The sequence below is a fragment of the Phragmites australis genome, chromosome 2 (genome assembly GCF_958298935.1).
Source record: "Phragmites australis chromosome 2, lpPhrAust1.1, whole genome shotgun sequence".
In the NCBI taxonomy this organism is placed as follows: domain Eukaryota; kingdom Viridiplantae; phylum Streptophyta; class Magnoliopsida; order Poales; family Poaceae; genus Phragmites; species Phragmites australis.
In genome coordinates, this window is record NC_084922.1 from 40,693,446 (window position 1) to 40,708,318 (window position 14,873).

The 14,873-nt window shown below is 40.4% G+C and overlaps 2 protein-coding genes across 4 annotated transcripts; both read left to right on the forward strand.

Annotated features, from left to right (window-relative positions):
* Positions 1 to 242: 242 nt before the first annotated feature.
* LOC133908873 (aspartic proteinase 36-like) lies at positions 243 to 7,035 on the forward strand. 2 transcript variants are annotated; one of them, XM_062351066.1, is made up of 10 exons: positions 243 to 795; positions 3,332 to 3,461; positions 3,569 to 3,828; positions 4,515 to 4,742; positions 5,443 to 5,605; positions 5,719 to 5,792; positions 5,878 to 5,971; positions 6,048 to 6,114; positions 6,523 to 6,594; positions 6,696 to 7,035. In XM_062351066.1, the coding sequence occupies exons 1-10, from the start codon at positions 533 to 535 to the stop codon at positions 6,863 to 6,865; spliced, it is 1,521 nt and encodes a 506-aa protein (XP_062207050.1). In that variant the 5' UTR covers positions 243 to 532; the 3' UTR covers positions 6,866 to 7,035. The 2 variants fall into 2 exon arrangements, with proteins under 2 accessions (XP_062207050.1, XP_062207049.1); XM_062351065.1 differs by having other exon boundaries at positions 244 to 795; positions 5,878 to 5,974.
* A 992-nt stretch (positions 7,036 to 8,027) lies between these two features.
* Positions 8,028 to 14,668, forward strand: LOC133908874 (exonuclease 1-like). Of its 2 annotated transcripts, none has more exons than XM_062351067.1 (14): positions 8,028 to 8,494; positions 9,078 to 9,197; positions 9,464 to 9,587; positions 9,704 to 9,841; positions 9,964 to 10,173; positions 10,275 to 10,449; positions 10,690 to 10,763; positions 11,257 to 11,383; positions 11,690 to 12,045; positions 12,159 to 12,213; positions 12,347 to 12,630; positions 12,728 to 12,779; positions 13,310 to 13,517; positions 13,655 to 14,668. In XM_062351067.1, the coding sequence occupies exons 1-14, from the start codon at positions 8,334 to 8,336 to the stop codon at positions 14,082 to 14,084; spliced, it is 2,514 nt and encodes an 837-aa protein (XP_062207051.1). In that variant the 5' UTR covers positions 8,028 to 8,333; the 3' UTR covers positions 14,085 to 14,668. The 2 variants fall into 2 exon arrangements, with proteins under 2 accessions (XP_062207051.1, XP_062207052.1); XM_062351068.1 differs by having other exon boundaries at positions 8,029 to 8,494; positions 12,731 to 12,779.
* Positions 14,669 to 14,873: the final 205 nt, after the last annotated feature.

Consider the following 14,873-nt stretch of genomic DNA (forward strand, 5'->3'; position numbering starts at 1 on the left):
CCAGAAATAAAAGGGCTGGGCGAGAAAGGGTCCCCTCTTGCCTATTAGTAAGCGGGCATTCGATTCCACCGAGATCTTACGGTCTCATATAGGAAGGAGACAGGATAATATATGAGATCTGAATCTATATATCATTGATACAATAATGATATATAAACAACATATTAAATTATTCAGTCAAGATTGTGAATCTCGTAAAACAAAAAGGAAAAGTAGTCCACTCTATAAAGCGGCGGAACGGAACAGAGAGGGCGGCGCGCGCACAGCCCACACGAAATTAGAGAAGGGCTCCTTTCCCACTCTTTCTCACTTTGCCCCCTGAAATCCTACCTCGCTTAAAATATAGGGCCTGGAGGAGGGGGTATATACGCTGCGCCGCGTAATTAAAGGCTGCTTTGAGCCCTTGAGGGCAAAAAGGGCCGTGAAATTTTGCTACGCGCACGCGCAGCCGCCGCGCCAAGGAGCGGCCGCTCTTTCCCTTCGTCTCGCCGCGTCGGGACTCGTGAGACGGGACCCCGCAGCGGCTGTCCCGATGAGGCTGCCGGGGGTGGCGGTGGCGGTGGCCGTGCTGGCGGTGGTCCTGGTTGGTGCGGGTGCGGCTTCGGCGGCGCCGCTTCCTTCGGCGCTGAGGCTGGAGCGCGCGGTGCCCCACAAGGGGGTGCCACTGGAGCACCTCAAGGAGCGGGACAGGGCGCGGCACCGGCACTCGAGGAGGGGGCTGCTCGGGGGCGCGCCCGCCGTCGCTGGCGTGGTGGACTTCCCCGTGGAGGGCTCCGCCAACCCGTACATGGTCGGGTGGGTGAGCTGCTTCGTTTTTGTGTCCTGTGGTGGTTTGGTTGCGATTGGTGGAAGCGTGGAAAATTTGAGCCTTTTCCGGTTTCTTGGTTCCGGGCATTGAGCTGAAATTGCTGCTTTGACTGACAACATTGATCTGTTTGTTTTCGTACGCGTTTTTATTGGATAATGGATGTCAATTCGTCCTTTCAGCTGCTTAAATTGATTCCTTTTCTCAGTTGAACGAGCAATGATTGAAGTGTTTATACTGCTACTCGGTAAAAAATTTCTGGTGGCTTTCGTGTGCATTCTGCGAAGTTCTTTAATTTACCTTTTCTTTCTTTCTTTTTCTTATTTTTTAACCATTGCGGTTCTGTGAATTTCGCTTCAATTCGTAGATTCGTTCTGTTCGTCTTTACAATGCAGCAATCATGTGAATTTGCTAATTTTGCTCGTCCTTTGTGCATTCGATTGTTCTACTCGTGCCAATCCCGATGCTTATTTAGGAGCCTAATTCTTATGCATTCACTTGGATCATAGGTTGTAAAAGTAATCCAGTACCATGTTTGTTGCCCTTTGCTTCTCTTGGATCATAGGTTTGTAGAGTTGGTTCCAGATGACAGTTTTCGTTCGACGCAATCCTTGCTTTATTTCATTTTCTTCCGTTGCTTTTGCTTGCGGTCAATTCCTTCACATGGAAAGAAAGAGATATTTTTTCCTTACAATCGAAGATTTCTCCCTTCTGTTTTGTTTCTAGCCTATTTATTAGGCCATCCCCGGTAGTTTCGGTTTCCCGTGCTACAGAACCTGCAAAACACTGTAGTGTAAATGATGTAATACAGTAGTGGATGAATTTTTAAGTATCTACTATGCCTTCTCCCAGAGCATCGGCATCTCCATCCACATCACTGTTGTTGGCTACTGTGCTGAGGATTTGTCGATCCAGCCCTACAGTTTTGCAGACATCGGTATTTTAGGGCTGACGGTTGGCAAATTTGTCGAAGGTTTTGAGGATCCGTATCACTGTTCTCTGAGTATGTCTGTGGGTCATAAGGGAGAAGTAGAGTAATAAAAGGTAAAAATAGGGTAGCTGTTGGAGATAAAAGAATAGGAGATGCTGTAATAGTGTTAGAGGATGCTATAATAGTGTTATAGGGGATGAATTTTTAGAGTATCTGTTGGAGATGGTCTTAGACGTTTAAATTCAAAGCAGGAAAATAAGTTTGTTAAACAGTAATCCAGATTCCAGCAACCTGTAGAAACAGGGTTGTTCACAGGGATGTCAGTAACATTAAGCCATTAATCATAGACGCCTAGTGCCTGGCAGCAACTTGCCAGCTTTAAGAGCATCTCCAACGGAATATTTAAATTTCGCATGCTAACTGACTCACCTATATTTTATTAGTATCTTATAAAAAGAAATTTCAATGGCTATGTCTCTAACGGTTAAATTTTGTATATATCTAATTTTTGTTTGAATTCAAATTGAATTAAAAGAATAATATCATATGAAATTATAAAAATACATATAAAATAGAGCATTACAAATGAACTCACTTTTTTATTATATAACATAGGACTGAAAATAATTTTAGAAATTAGTTCATCACATAAAAAGAATACTAATGAATTTTCCTAGATTTTTGGGAATTTATTTGAGGTCCTAACAATTGCTAGAAGTTATAAAAGTGGTTTTTTTGGAGAATTTTAATTTATATTGTACACAGGATTTTTAGGTGAATCCAATTAAAATAGATTGCACATAGATTATGGAACGCGTACAAAAAGTTCTAAGATTTTTGGAGCAGCAAAAAATAACAGTTTTGAATAGAGAAGATTGAAATGGAAATTAGATATGATGAGTACTGTTCACACGAGGTCCACCTGTCATCGTCTCGTAGCGAAGTAGCGAACTGAGAATAGCGAGCGGGAGACACTCGCTGGATTTGGCGAGCACAACCGAGCAGATAGTGAGTCGGTAAAAATGAAGAGGCAGTTGGAGAGCCCGTTGGAGGCTGTTTTTTGTGCCGACTCCTTATTTTTGACGATAGCAAGCCGGCTGAAGAGCCGGTTGGAGTTGCACTAAGAGAAGCAATTTTGTTTTCTTGCATATGTTTTTGCCAATGCTTGTGGTGTCCATATGTTAAGATCGGCCCCCTTATGCTGAATTCCTCATTTTAGTTTGGATATATATTTTGCCATAGTATGTAGTGCATTTACTCTGATTGATGAACTGCCTTCAAGTAGTAGAATATCTTGTGTTCCTAAGCATAGGACACACATTTATGATGAAATCTAGTGATTTGTCACATAAGCATGCTATTTCTTCCTTCCCTGGAATTGGTTAGGACACACAGTCCAGTTTGCTACCCAGCACACACCGCTGTGTTGTGATTGATCGACCTACTATTTGGCATTATCACCAATTCATGCCAATTTTCACTCTGCAATTGGACTTGCCGGTATTGGCTGTAACAAGGATTCATTTTTCTTTTCAGTCTATAATCCAATATACTCTTTTTTTACTGTTGCATCATAAATGAATTTGAATTTGCAGGCTCTATTTTACCCGTGTGAAATTGGGAAACCCAGCAAAGGAATTCTTTGTCCAGATAGACACAGGCAGTGACATATTGTGGGTAACTTGCAGTCCTTGCACTGGTTGCCCGACATCAAGTGGACTCAATGTAAGTCCAAGTTCTTATCTTTGACTTTAACAAATGCATATATTTTCAACCAATGTTGCTATTAGCTAGGAGCTCCTGATCAAATAATTATTATGTTGGTTCCTCAGATCCAGTTGGGGTCCTTCAGCCCTGACTCTTCATCAACATCATCCAGGATAACATGCTCGGATGATAGATGTACAGCTGCCCTCCAAACAGGGGAAGCAGTCTGCCAATCCTCGTACTCCCCAAGCAGCCCTTGTGGGTACACTTTCACCTATGGTGATGGGAGTGGCACATCAGGGTACTACGTGTCTGACACGATGTATTTCGATACTGTCATGGGAAATGAGCAGACTGCTAATTCTTCTGCCTCTATTGTTTTCGGGTACAGTTTTCCTTGGATCATATATCATTTTAAATTACCATCAAATAAAGATACCACTAGAAACCTCGCTAGAGAGGTCCAGGTGTAGGAGTAGTGACCGTTGACATGGTGTTCGTCCTCAATAGTGTGAACCATTTACATGTTGACAATTTGTGCCACATGTGCGGGTAAGTTTAGAATTTTGTTGATTGGGTTGGTAGAATGATTGATCAAATGGCAACAAACTGTCAGTGTCCTGAGACCATTAGGTTGCTTGTCACTTCTACAAGCGTACTTCCATTTCTTATTGTCACCCAGGACAACAGTTTTCACTAAAAAAGTATCAACTTCCTTGATGGTCAACCTGAACATATACTGTAATTTTATCTTCCATTCTGAAGCAAAAAGGTGCTGGCATGTTACTAGAGCTGTCAATGGATCCTTCTCTGCTTGATTAGATGGCTATCCCCTGACATGCGTACTGCTTTGTGTTAATGGCCTTAGTGTCATGTCTCCAAAAGATCAGCCTCAGTCTTGTAAGGGTAACAAATCTTTTAGTACTAGGAGTTCACAGCGTTGTTCTTGTCTTCTTAGTCTAATTAAGTTGTGTGCCAGTTTCAATTCTAGCTGTGCTTCAATTTTTCTGCCAAATGTTGTCAGTAGAACATCTTTACCAGCTCATCAATGTTTCAATTCCTTCCAAGCAGATGTAGCAACTCACAGTCAGGAGACCTGACGAAGGCAGATAGGGCAGTTGATGGGATCTTTGGGTTTGGACAGCATCAACTGTCTGTCGTTTCACAGCTGAACTCTCTTGGGGTGTCCCCTAAGGTGTTTTCTCATTGCCTGAAAGGTTCAGACAATGGTGGTGGCATTCTTGTGCTTGGTGAAATTGTGGAGCCAGGATTAGTCTATACTCCACTTGTTCCATCACAGTAAGTTTCTTTCCCTGGAATTACTTTGGGTGTAGAACTTCATAAATCTGCATCACTATCTTATGTTTCAGTAGCCATTCTTATGTGACCTTGTGGTTGTAATGGGTAGTTCTTTGAGAAGACAGACTAAGAAATGATGGCTGCAAATGTAATAACATTGTTGGCTATATTCATTTATTGGTATTCTGAAATACTTGCAATCTGATATTTTTGTACAGTCTCTTTGTTCTCTGGAGAGGTAGGTGTTCACCTTATGTAGAAACTCGTTTCTTGATAAAAGGTTAGAAAGTAGAGATACCCATTTCTTGAGAAGTTGATGCGATTTGTATTGTGAGAGGATAGTAGTCTATGTATGAAATGCACTGAGTCCAGAACTTATAAAGAACTGAAACTTTCCACTTGGGCCATTATCCCCCACATATTTTGTTATTTGGAAATATATGCCTGCCTGTCTTTAAATTGAGTTGCATCACCTAATGATGATTCTAACCTACTTCTTTTCTTTGCATTTCTTGAATTTTGAGCTCAATTCTTTAATTTTACATGTAATATATACTTATGAATTGTGACAGCCAACAATATAGCTAAGTTTATGTTCTGTTGACTCTCGAATGATCATTTCTTTTGATGAAAAGTTATGGAACCTCCTTCTATTCTTGATACTAACCACTTCTTATGCTAATATTTTAAATGAAAATAGGCCTCATTACAACTTGAATTTGGAGAACATTGCGGTCAATGGCCAAAAGCTGCCCATTGATTCCTCCTTATTTACAACATCAAATGCACAGGGAACAATCGTGGATTCAGGAACAACATTGGCATACCTTGCAGATGGAGCCTATGATCCATTTGTTAGTGCGGTGAGTTTCATAGGGCACACAATCTTTTTCATAGAATGACCAATATTTGATGATTCTATGTTACCTACTAATTTTATGATGCGATTATTAACTGTCATTATTCATACCTGCAGATAGCTGCTGCAGTCTCTCCATCTGTACGTTCTCTTGTCAGCAAAGGGAACCAATGTTTTATTACTTCCAGCAGGTTTAATTCTTCTTTCTGGGAACAAAATTAACAGCTCTTGCCCCTAGTGTGCTGAATACCTTACAAATATGCTTTATTTGGCCAGTGTTGACTCGTTGTTTCCAACTGTGACCCTTTATTTTATGGGTGGTGTTGCGATGACAGTGAAGCCGGAGAACTATCTTTTGCAGCAGACTTCTGTTGTAAGTCGTTGCATATCTGATTAACTGTTTCTGGTAGACTGTCAAATGTTATAGTATCATGTCATGGTTGCAGGACAACAATGTATTGTGGTGCATTGGCTGGCAAAGGAACCAGGGCCAAGCAATAACTATACTCGGAGGTTAGTCAGTCTAACTCTGGACAGCATTAGTCAATTTAGGTTGCACATCTAGCTATAAGTTCTTAAGCTGCTGTTACATCATGGTTGTATGAAATAAATTGAGTGGTTTCACGACATGCTCAATAATTGCATGAAAAATAAAACATAAGTACAAGTATAGGTGTTCTGACAAGTGTATGTAGGCCTGGGAGAGTCTTCCTGGTTTCTGATTCTGTACTTTTCTTTTTCCTTCTTTTTTGGTGCAACTTCTATTTCTCATGCAAACATTACTGACCAGCAATTCCTATGAAGTTCTAGCTTTACATTAATAGTCATATCCTGATGTGCATAAATGTCCAAGCATGTATACTTCTCCAAAGCCTGATGGTTTTCTTTTTGGTGCTAACTATCTGGTCCCTCTTGTCGCAGATCTTGTTTTAAAGGATAAGATACTTGTGTATGACTTGGGGAACATGCGAATGGGCTGGGTTGATTATGATTGTAAGCACAAATCCCTTCAGACTATTTTAACCACCAGTTTCCTCTAGTTCCTTATCATTGCCCTCTTCGTCTTCTTTGCGACTAACGTAAGGTTTTGCCAGGTTCGATGGCGGTGAACGTCACCACGTCGTCAGGGAAGAACCAGTATGTGAACACTGGGCAGTTCGATGTGAACGCTTCGCTGCGGCGAACATCGTACTGGGGCTTGATACCTTCCGGAGTTGCTGTCATTCTTGTGCATATGCTCATTTTTGGCGCCTCACGTAGATAGCAGGGGTTTAACTGACACTGTGATTCGATTCTTTATTGTTGGCGTATTCAGAGTTCAGATGTCTCTGCATAGTCCCACGGGTAAAGAGTTGCCGTGACATGAGCATTCTTACTGTACATACAGAAAAAAAGGTTCAGTGTTCATGGAGCACCACGGCTTCCATTCTCAAATGCCAGGCCTTTCTTCTGTGTTCTGTCTCTCTTTCGCAGTTTGATTATACCCACGGTTTCATTATAAAAGAACCGGTGGTTTGATTATACCCACGGGAAAATTCCGGTGGTTTTTGGGATTATAAAAGCTAATTGGATCAAGAGAAATAATTTGATAGAATTTAGATGCTGTTGCTATTATAAAATCGAGGAGAAAAAAATGAAAAAACAGGGAAATAAAACATGAGAGAACAGGATGGAAATCCGAGAACAAAAGAAGGTTGAGGGGCCACTGTTTGCATGTATGGGAGGAAATATTGCGTCGATCCTACAAAAGAAAGAGATAGAATGAGGTTGAAGTGATGTTTAAATTCCTCTAAAACAAAGTGAAGGAATCAAATCTTGAGAAAATTTCTTTTGCCAATCCTGTATTCCAGACGCTCAAATATGTTCGTTTATATGGAATTAAGATCCATGCATTTTTCCCCTTTTTGAAAAAATCCTATGTTCTAAATGTGGCCTAAAGAAAAAAAATGCCTAAGGGCAGCTCGAGCAGGATGGTATCTACCGACCTGGCGGCAAATGACTCAGCAGGAACTGTATCGTCTGCGATAGTAATGTGGCTGGCGGTAAATAGCTCGTTTCATACTCCATATTTGTACATCTCTCAACACTGTTTATAAAGAATGATTATGAGTTTAAAGAAGGAAGAGAGTAATAAAAGTAGAAAATAAGTTAGCTTTTGAAGATAGAAAAATAGGGAATATTGTAATAATATTAGGAGATGCTATAATAATATTATAAAAATAAATTTTTAAAATATCTGCTGAAGATAATGTCTGAAGATCAAACAGTTATTACCATCTAAGTTGCCTGTGGGTATTTGTATTTATGTGAAGATGTTGTAATCCTAGTTATGTTTATCTTCAGGTAGCAGACGTTACACATAAGGTATAATTGATAGGCACATCATTAGTCATTATCGTCAAATTTCATCTTAGTGTGACGTTATCAATAGAATTATTCACAAATCCATCCGTCTTTTAGAATTTACCATTGTCCACACCTCGCAACCATTCGATTACAAAAACAACGGTCTGGATTTATTTTGGATCTGATGTGATTACCTCCATTAGAAAAAGAAGGAAAAGGCCCTCCATTTTCCTCCCTCCCTCGTTCCCTCCTCCCAGCCTCTGACCCGCCTTTTGGTTCCCGCCCTCTCCTCTCTCTCTCCTCTCCTTCCAAGAAAACCCCAAAAAAGGCCTCCACATTTCACCAGCCCCATCCGCGGAGACAGAGAGGAGAGGGCGGCGGCGGCAATGGGGATCCAGGGATTGCTGCCGCAGCTGAAGTCGATCATGGCGCCCATCGGGGTGGAGGAGCTGCGGGGGCAGACCGTGGCCGTCGACACTTACTCCTGGCTCCACAAGGGTGCCCTCTCGTGCGGCGACCGCCTCTGCAAGGGCATCCCCACCACCAGGTCCCTCTCCTGCCCCTTTCTTGGACCAGTATCGGCCCCGATAGGGTTTCTTGAGCCGTTCCGCCATTCGCCGAAACCTGGTTGACGAATCTAGGAAATGTGGTTCTTTGCGATGGATTGTGTTTCCCAGGGATTGCGGAAAGGATTTGCATTGCATTTGTTTCGCCTCTATTTAATAGCCCATTTACCTTTTTTTTGTTATCTGACCCAGTGTCAAGATTTCTTGTATGTTTAGGGTTGGATCAAATAAACCTATTTGGGAAGATCTGTCGTTCACTCGGTTGGCATCGCACTTCTTTAGTTCCAATAAATCACCATTTCAAATTGTGAAAAATTTGTCCAAAATGGTCTGTCTGTGCACAAAAAAAAGTGTAAACATTAACGCATTCATTGCTGTTCTTTTTGGGTACTGGCATATCTTATGGTGCAGCTGTAATTTAGATAAATCGAAGTTGTAATTTTTAGTCGATATATAATATTTTAGACGAAAGAAGATCACAGAGTTATAGCCCTAATTCATTATCATGTTTGGGATTCTACCGTAAACTCACCTGTGCTTCCTCTCCCCTTGAAATTGAACCAGGCATATCGAGTACTGCATGCATAGGGTTAATATGTTGCGTCATTATGGCGTGAAACCAATTCTTATATTTGATGGAGGCCTTCTGCCAATAAAGAGCGATCAAGAGACGAAACGTGCAAGGTATGTTCCTTTTTGGGGCTTCACAAAGAACCTAACATATTTCAGTTGCCAATGACCATTTGCATTACTCTTACACAATCTTAAATGTAATTGAATACACATATAGCTATGGTTATGGTCACCTGGGGCATTCAACCTGTATAATGCAGTTATGATTTTACTGCCAAATGGTGGATCTATTAATGGTCTCCAGCTACACTTTCTATTCTGATGAATTTTCTTTTCGTTTTATGAGTTATCCGATTGTTAAAATTGTTACTCGTCAGGTCGAGAAAGGAAAATCTTGAGCGTGCCAGGGAACATGAAGCAGCTGGGAATTCACGTGCTGCTTTTGAGTGCTATCAGAAAGCTGTTGACATTACACCTAGAATTGCTTCTGAACTGATCCAGGTATAGCTGTGAATTCCTGTAATGCTACCAAACGGTTATCATCTATTTAAAGTATTTCTTACAGGAATGGGATTGTTTGGGTAGACTTCTCAATATTATTTCAAACAACGATGCAGGTACTGAAGAAAGAAAAGGTTGATTATATTGTTGCACCTTATGAAGCAGATGCACAAATGACATTCTTATCTGTTAACAAACTTGTGGATGCTGTAATCACCGAAGATTCAGATTTGATACCATTTGGCTGTTCTAGAGTAAGTGAACTATTACAACCCTTTTCTCTGTGCTCAACATCCTCCATAATTTTTTTCAGTACTCAGTCGCTTCCATAGCTTGTATGCCCTTTAATCTCTGTACCTCTAATTCTAATATGCAGATTATTTTCAAAATGGACAAATTTGGGCAAGGTGTTGAATTCCAGATTACACGATTAGAGCGAAATAGAGAGCTTGACTTTAATGGATTCACAAGACAAATGCTACTTGAGATGTGTATTTTAAGTGGCTGTGACTATCTCCCCTCATTGCCAGGAATGGGTGTGAAACGAGCTCATGCACTTATCCAAAAGCTTAAGTGTCATGAGAAGGTAAACCCTGTCTTCTCTGTTGCACTTGCACATGCTACCTTCAAATCTAGTAAAAACTTGACAACCAGTGAAGAGAACTTCATTGGCATGTATAATTACAGGTAATCAAGCACTTGAGGTACAGTGCTGTTTCTGTTCCACCTCACTATGAAGAGAACTTCAAAAGGGCAATCTGGGCCTTTAAGTTCCAAAGGGTATATGATCCTGCTACAGAAGATATCGTTCATTTATCAAGTGTTCCTCACGACATCAGTGAAGACTTGGAATTTTTGGGCCCATATCCTTTTCCAAGCATATATTTAGATTTTAAAGCTCTTATGATTATATTCTGTTTTATATACTGTGAGGATGGATTCCTTCTATTATTAGGTCATCCTATCTGATGACCATGGCATGTAGTTGAGTTCAGAAATAAGCTATAGGCTTTACCTTGCCGTCGTATTTCTCAATAATTTCAAATTGTGCAATTTCGGAAGAAACTCTCATGCACCAGAGCTTTTCCTTAATTGGTTTGTACATGGTTACCACAGAATGTCGCCAAAGGCATTGCTCTAGGGAACATTGATCCACTTACAATGGAACCATTTGAGGTACTTGTCCATTTCCATTTTGGTGCTATTAGTTTCCCTGCCTCGCTTCTTTCAGAAAGAATTCGGCCACTGCAGATTTATGTGAATGTTATTTTTTCCCCATTCAGATCACATGCTTTGCTAATTGATCATTTTGGTTAGCTGGTTCTTTGTTCCTCCACTTCCAAATGTAATTTAATTCCTCACTGCTTCTGAGCTGTGCGCACTTGCAGACATGCAGGTGTACATGGCAAAGCACAACATAACTGCATGAATATACAGACACAAAACAAACATGAGGGTTTATGGAAATGCGATAATTTGTTAGAGAGTAGAGACAGGTGGTCATGGTTTCACATTACTTTTTCTTCCCATCCCCTAAAAAAAGCTTTACTCAACATACTAGTTTTTGGGTCAGTTGTTACTACAGATTACAAGCAAACACTTATTTGCCATGCAGGACATGCAAATTACCAATATTTACTCGTAACTTTCCTTTATTGTCTTCTTGCAGGCCAAACCAGATTGCAGTGCACCAGCTGTTGATAACGTTTATCCAACGAGAGAGTCTATTGTTCCTTCAAATGGAAGGAAGAGGCTAGATTTGCCTGTGCAGAAAAATATATTGACAAACTACTTCTGTATCCTCCTCAACATATTGCAATTTCAATCAAGAAAACCTTGCATCAATCAAGTTTATTTACTATAGTGAACTCTCAGTTACATGTATAACTTGATATAAGTGCCTTTCGGGTCCCCAGACATGTCTTAGCTTTTTTTAAGAACAGCTTATATTTTTCCTCAATCTTTTAACAGATGAAGGTGTTGACATGATGTGCAAATCCTAGTATGCTACAATATTTTTACCAACTTTTTTCTTGGGTTTATTTTGCATCATTTGCACACAATACTCTACTGTCTATTGGATTATCCTTGACTTGTAGAAGGCTTAGCATCGCTTGAGGCAAAACGAAAATTCAGGGCACCTAAAATTACACCTAAGCAGCAAATACTGAATGAGTCTTCTTTGCCCAGTCCTCAAACTGAAGACTCTGGCACCCCTGATTCAATTGAAGATACTAGCTTGCCAGCAAATCACATTCAAGCTTCTCAATGTAGTTCTGAGCATTTAACCTCTGAACCTACTCAAGATGATCCAATCAGTTCTGCTTCTCAATGTAGTTCTGAGCATTTCAGCTGTGAGTTTCCCCGTGATGATTCATCCAATATTTCACCCCAATGTAGTTCACTTGATGGTGGTAGTGATCCTCCTTCTGATAACACAGGCATTGAAGACAGAAAGGTATTTGTATTTCCCATCAATTTGTTACCCTTACATGTCCAATTTGTCCTAGTCGTGCGCTCTTACAGCAACCATATTTCTGTCGTTCTCAAAGCTACTACTTGTCTATTCAGGTTGAGGCCAACTATTGCAACGGAAGTACAATACCAACAGGTTCTTGCTTAGCGGGTAATACTTCTGATTTGCATAGTTGATGCATGACTCAATCTGCAAATCATGTTCCAGGTTAATTTATTTATGCAAAATCAAAATAATCTTGGCATTGGTTCTAGTAATTTATGTCTCTTTTCTCTTTTTCTAGGAAAGTTGCCTGAGATATCAGAGCCTTCTTTACTTCCACACAACAGGGAACCATCTATACCAATTCAACATTATACCGAAAGCAATGCTGCCTCTACTGATAGAGATATTACCGTAAGGAGTTCATACTTCAAAAAAATAAAGAGGATCCACACAAATCAAGAAGAAAAGTTAGACGATAAAGAGGATTGTGAAACTGGTAATCATACTTTTTCTGGAGGTCAACTGAGGAACTCTGGCATGCTGAAGAGAAGAAAACTTTCTGGTCTCCACAATTTTGAAGATGTAAGTGACTGTTTGTCTTTTTTTTTTCTTTCCTATCGTCATATGGCAACTAGTAGTTTGTACCATGTACATAGCTGATCTTAATTGTGCTTTTTAGCAGGAAACATTGCAGCCGATTAATTCTGATTTGAGTCCAGTTGTTGATGAAGGTAATAGTCTACCTTGTTTTTAGTTTATTTTTTTTATCTGAGAATTTGGGCCTTCTCTTGTTTTGTTGCTATGTTGGATGTGAAGATCAGACATACGTGAAAGGATGGCAAGAAACATTAGCCTAGGCTCATCTGTTTCTGGTTACTGCACATGCAATTCGATGGCATACTTTACTCATTTTCATGCTTGCAGATGTTGTGCATGTTTCAATAATACTTGTCAGCTTAATGACCATGTCTTTGAATGGCCATCTTTTCAGCATACAAAGCTTTTTTTAAACAGTTAATTTATTATAATATATCAAGTCCCAATCAAAGTTTAGCACTGAGATGCCATTTGGCCAATAAGTTACACATGTAAGCTTGGTGTAATCGTAGATGCAATCTTAGGTGCTTCTCGATCTTCTTTGTGAACATGTGATTCTTTCTGTATCCTAGCATAACAATTTGACAGATTGTCATTAAGAAGTCTTTCCTAATATATTTGTTTGATCTTAAATCCTGTTATATCATGTGTGGAACTCCTGCAGATTGCGATACTGATCGCCTTGATAATACGAACATAAAAACTGAAGGCAGATTTGGATGCAATGTTTCCCATGTGAATAAGTACAGTGGCATTGCGGAAAAATCAATGGATAAGTTCGCTGCATTGATATCATCTTTCAGATACGCAGGCTCCCGTGCCAGTGGCCTTCGCGCTCCTTTAAAGGATGTGAAGAACACACTTTCTGCAAGGTATGCAGCTTTAGAACTTTTTTCAGTGGCTCTAAAGCTTCTAATAAACCAAATATGGACGGTTTTTCTTACCAGAAATAGTACAATTTTGTCACGAATAAGTATTATTTATTATAGCATGCTTATTTCTGTTGCAGATCTGTTCTCACACCTCCAGAACAAGGCAAATTCAGATGTACAACTAAGCAAACAGATCGAGGGCTTCCTTCAAAAAGCAGATATACAAGTGATGATAAGAAAAATGCTGGCGGCCCTCTTGATATCAGCGCATTTGCATACAAGCCTGTGAAAACTGTTCCTTCTGATCAGGGCAAAATCACAACTACAGATGCTGTTGATGGCCAACCTGTTCTGGGCACGTTTGCATACACACCCAAGGCATCTACTGTCTGCCGTCATGATCGGAGCAAATTCACAGGTACTACGAGAATTGTGGACAGCCCTCCTGATCTAAGCACATTTGCATATAAACCAACGAGAGCTGCGGTCAGACGTGCCGAAGGGAGCAGGTTTGCAGGAACAACACTAAAAGCAGCTGGAGGGACTTCTCGGAGCCAATTCAAATAGAACCATTGCTGCACATGTTGGCTCTCCTGATCTGGCCTGAATAAACCCAGATCAAATTGCAGCAAATGCTGTGGTGAAACACCAACTGGAGCATGTTCAGTTTTGCCCGGATGTGCATGACTAAAGATATCTGAAATTCGGAGCTTTGGAAGGCTGTTAGTAGCTGGAGAGGCTCCTCATTTCAGAGCCCTTCTGTAGCTGTGCATCCATGCGTGAAGCAGCAGTTCATTTCAGAGCTCATTTTGCGTGCTGCTTGTGTGCAAACCAAGTGCACATGCCCATTTGTGTGCAAACGCCTGGCGGCATTGATGGCTGTGGCAGTCCTATTGGTGCGTCTGAAAAATGCAGTCTCATCTGTGACTGTATTTAAACTGTAGGTATCATTCTTATAGGTATGAGCATGATTCAGACGCTATCATTGAGGTTTCTTGTCAATTCCTGATCAAGATGAAAGATAAGATTTGGAACAGTAAACAGATTGTATGGTGGTGTCCTCAACGTAGTTTGACTTTACCATTTGTTCATGGTTCTTGCTTCTATTCTCATAGAAGGCAGAACAAATGAACTATGTCTGAATTTGCCAAAAAAACAGTGAAAGTGTTATGATCGTAGGATCATTAGGAGGATAAACATCACTGGGAGTATAGTCGAACGACGTCGGCTGCTATAGTGGCTTAGACTATAGATTGGGGTGACTTAGAATATTGGGGAGATTAGATTAATTATTCTTTGCTTGATTCCAATAATGCGTGGCTGCCCTTTTATATAGAGGGGGAATTACAATCTATA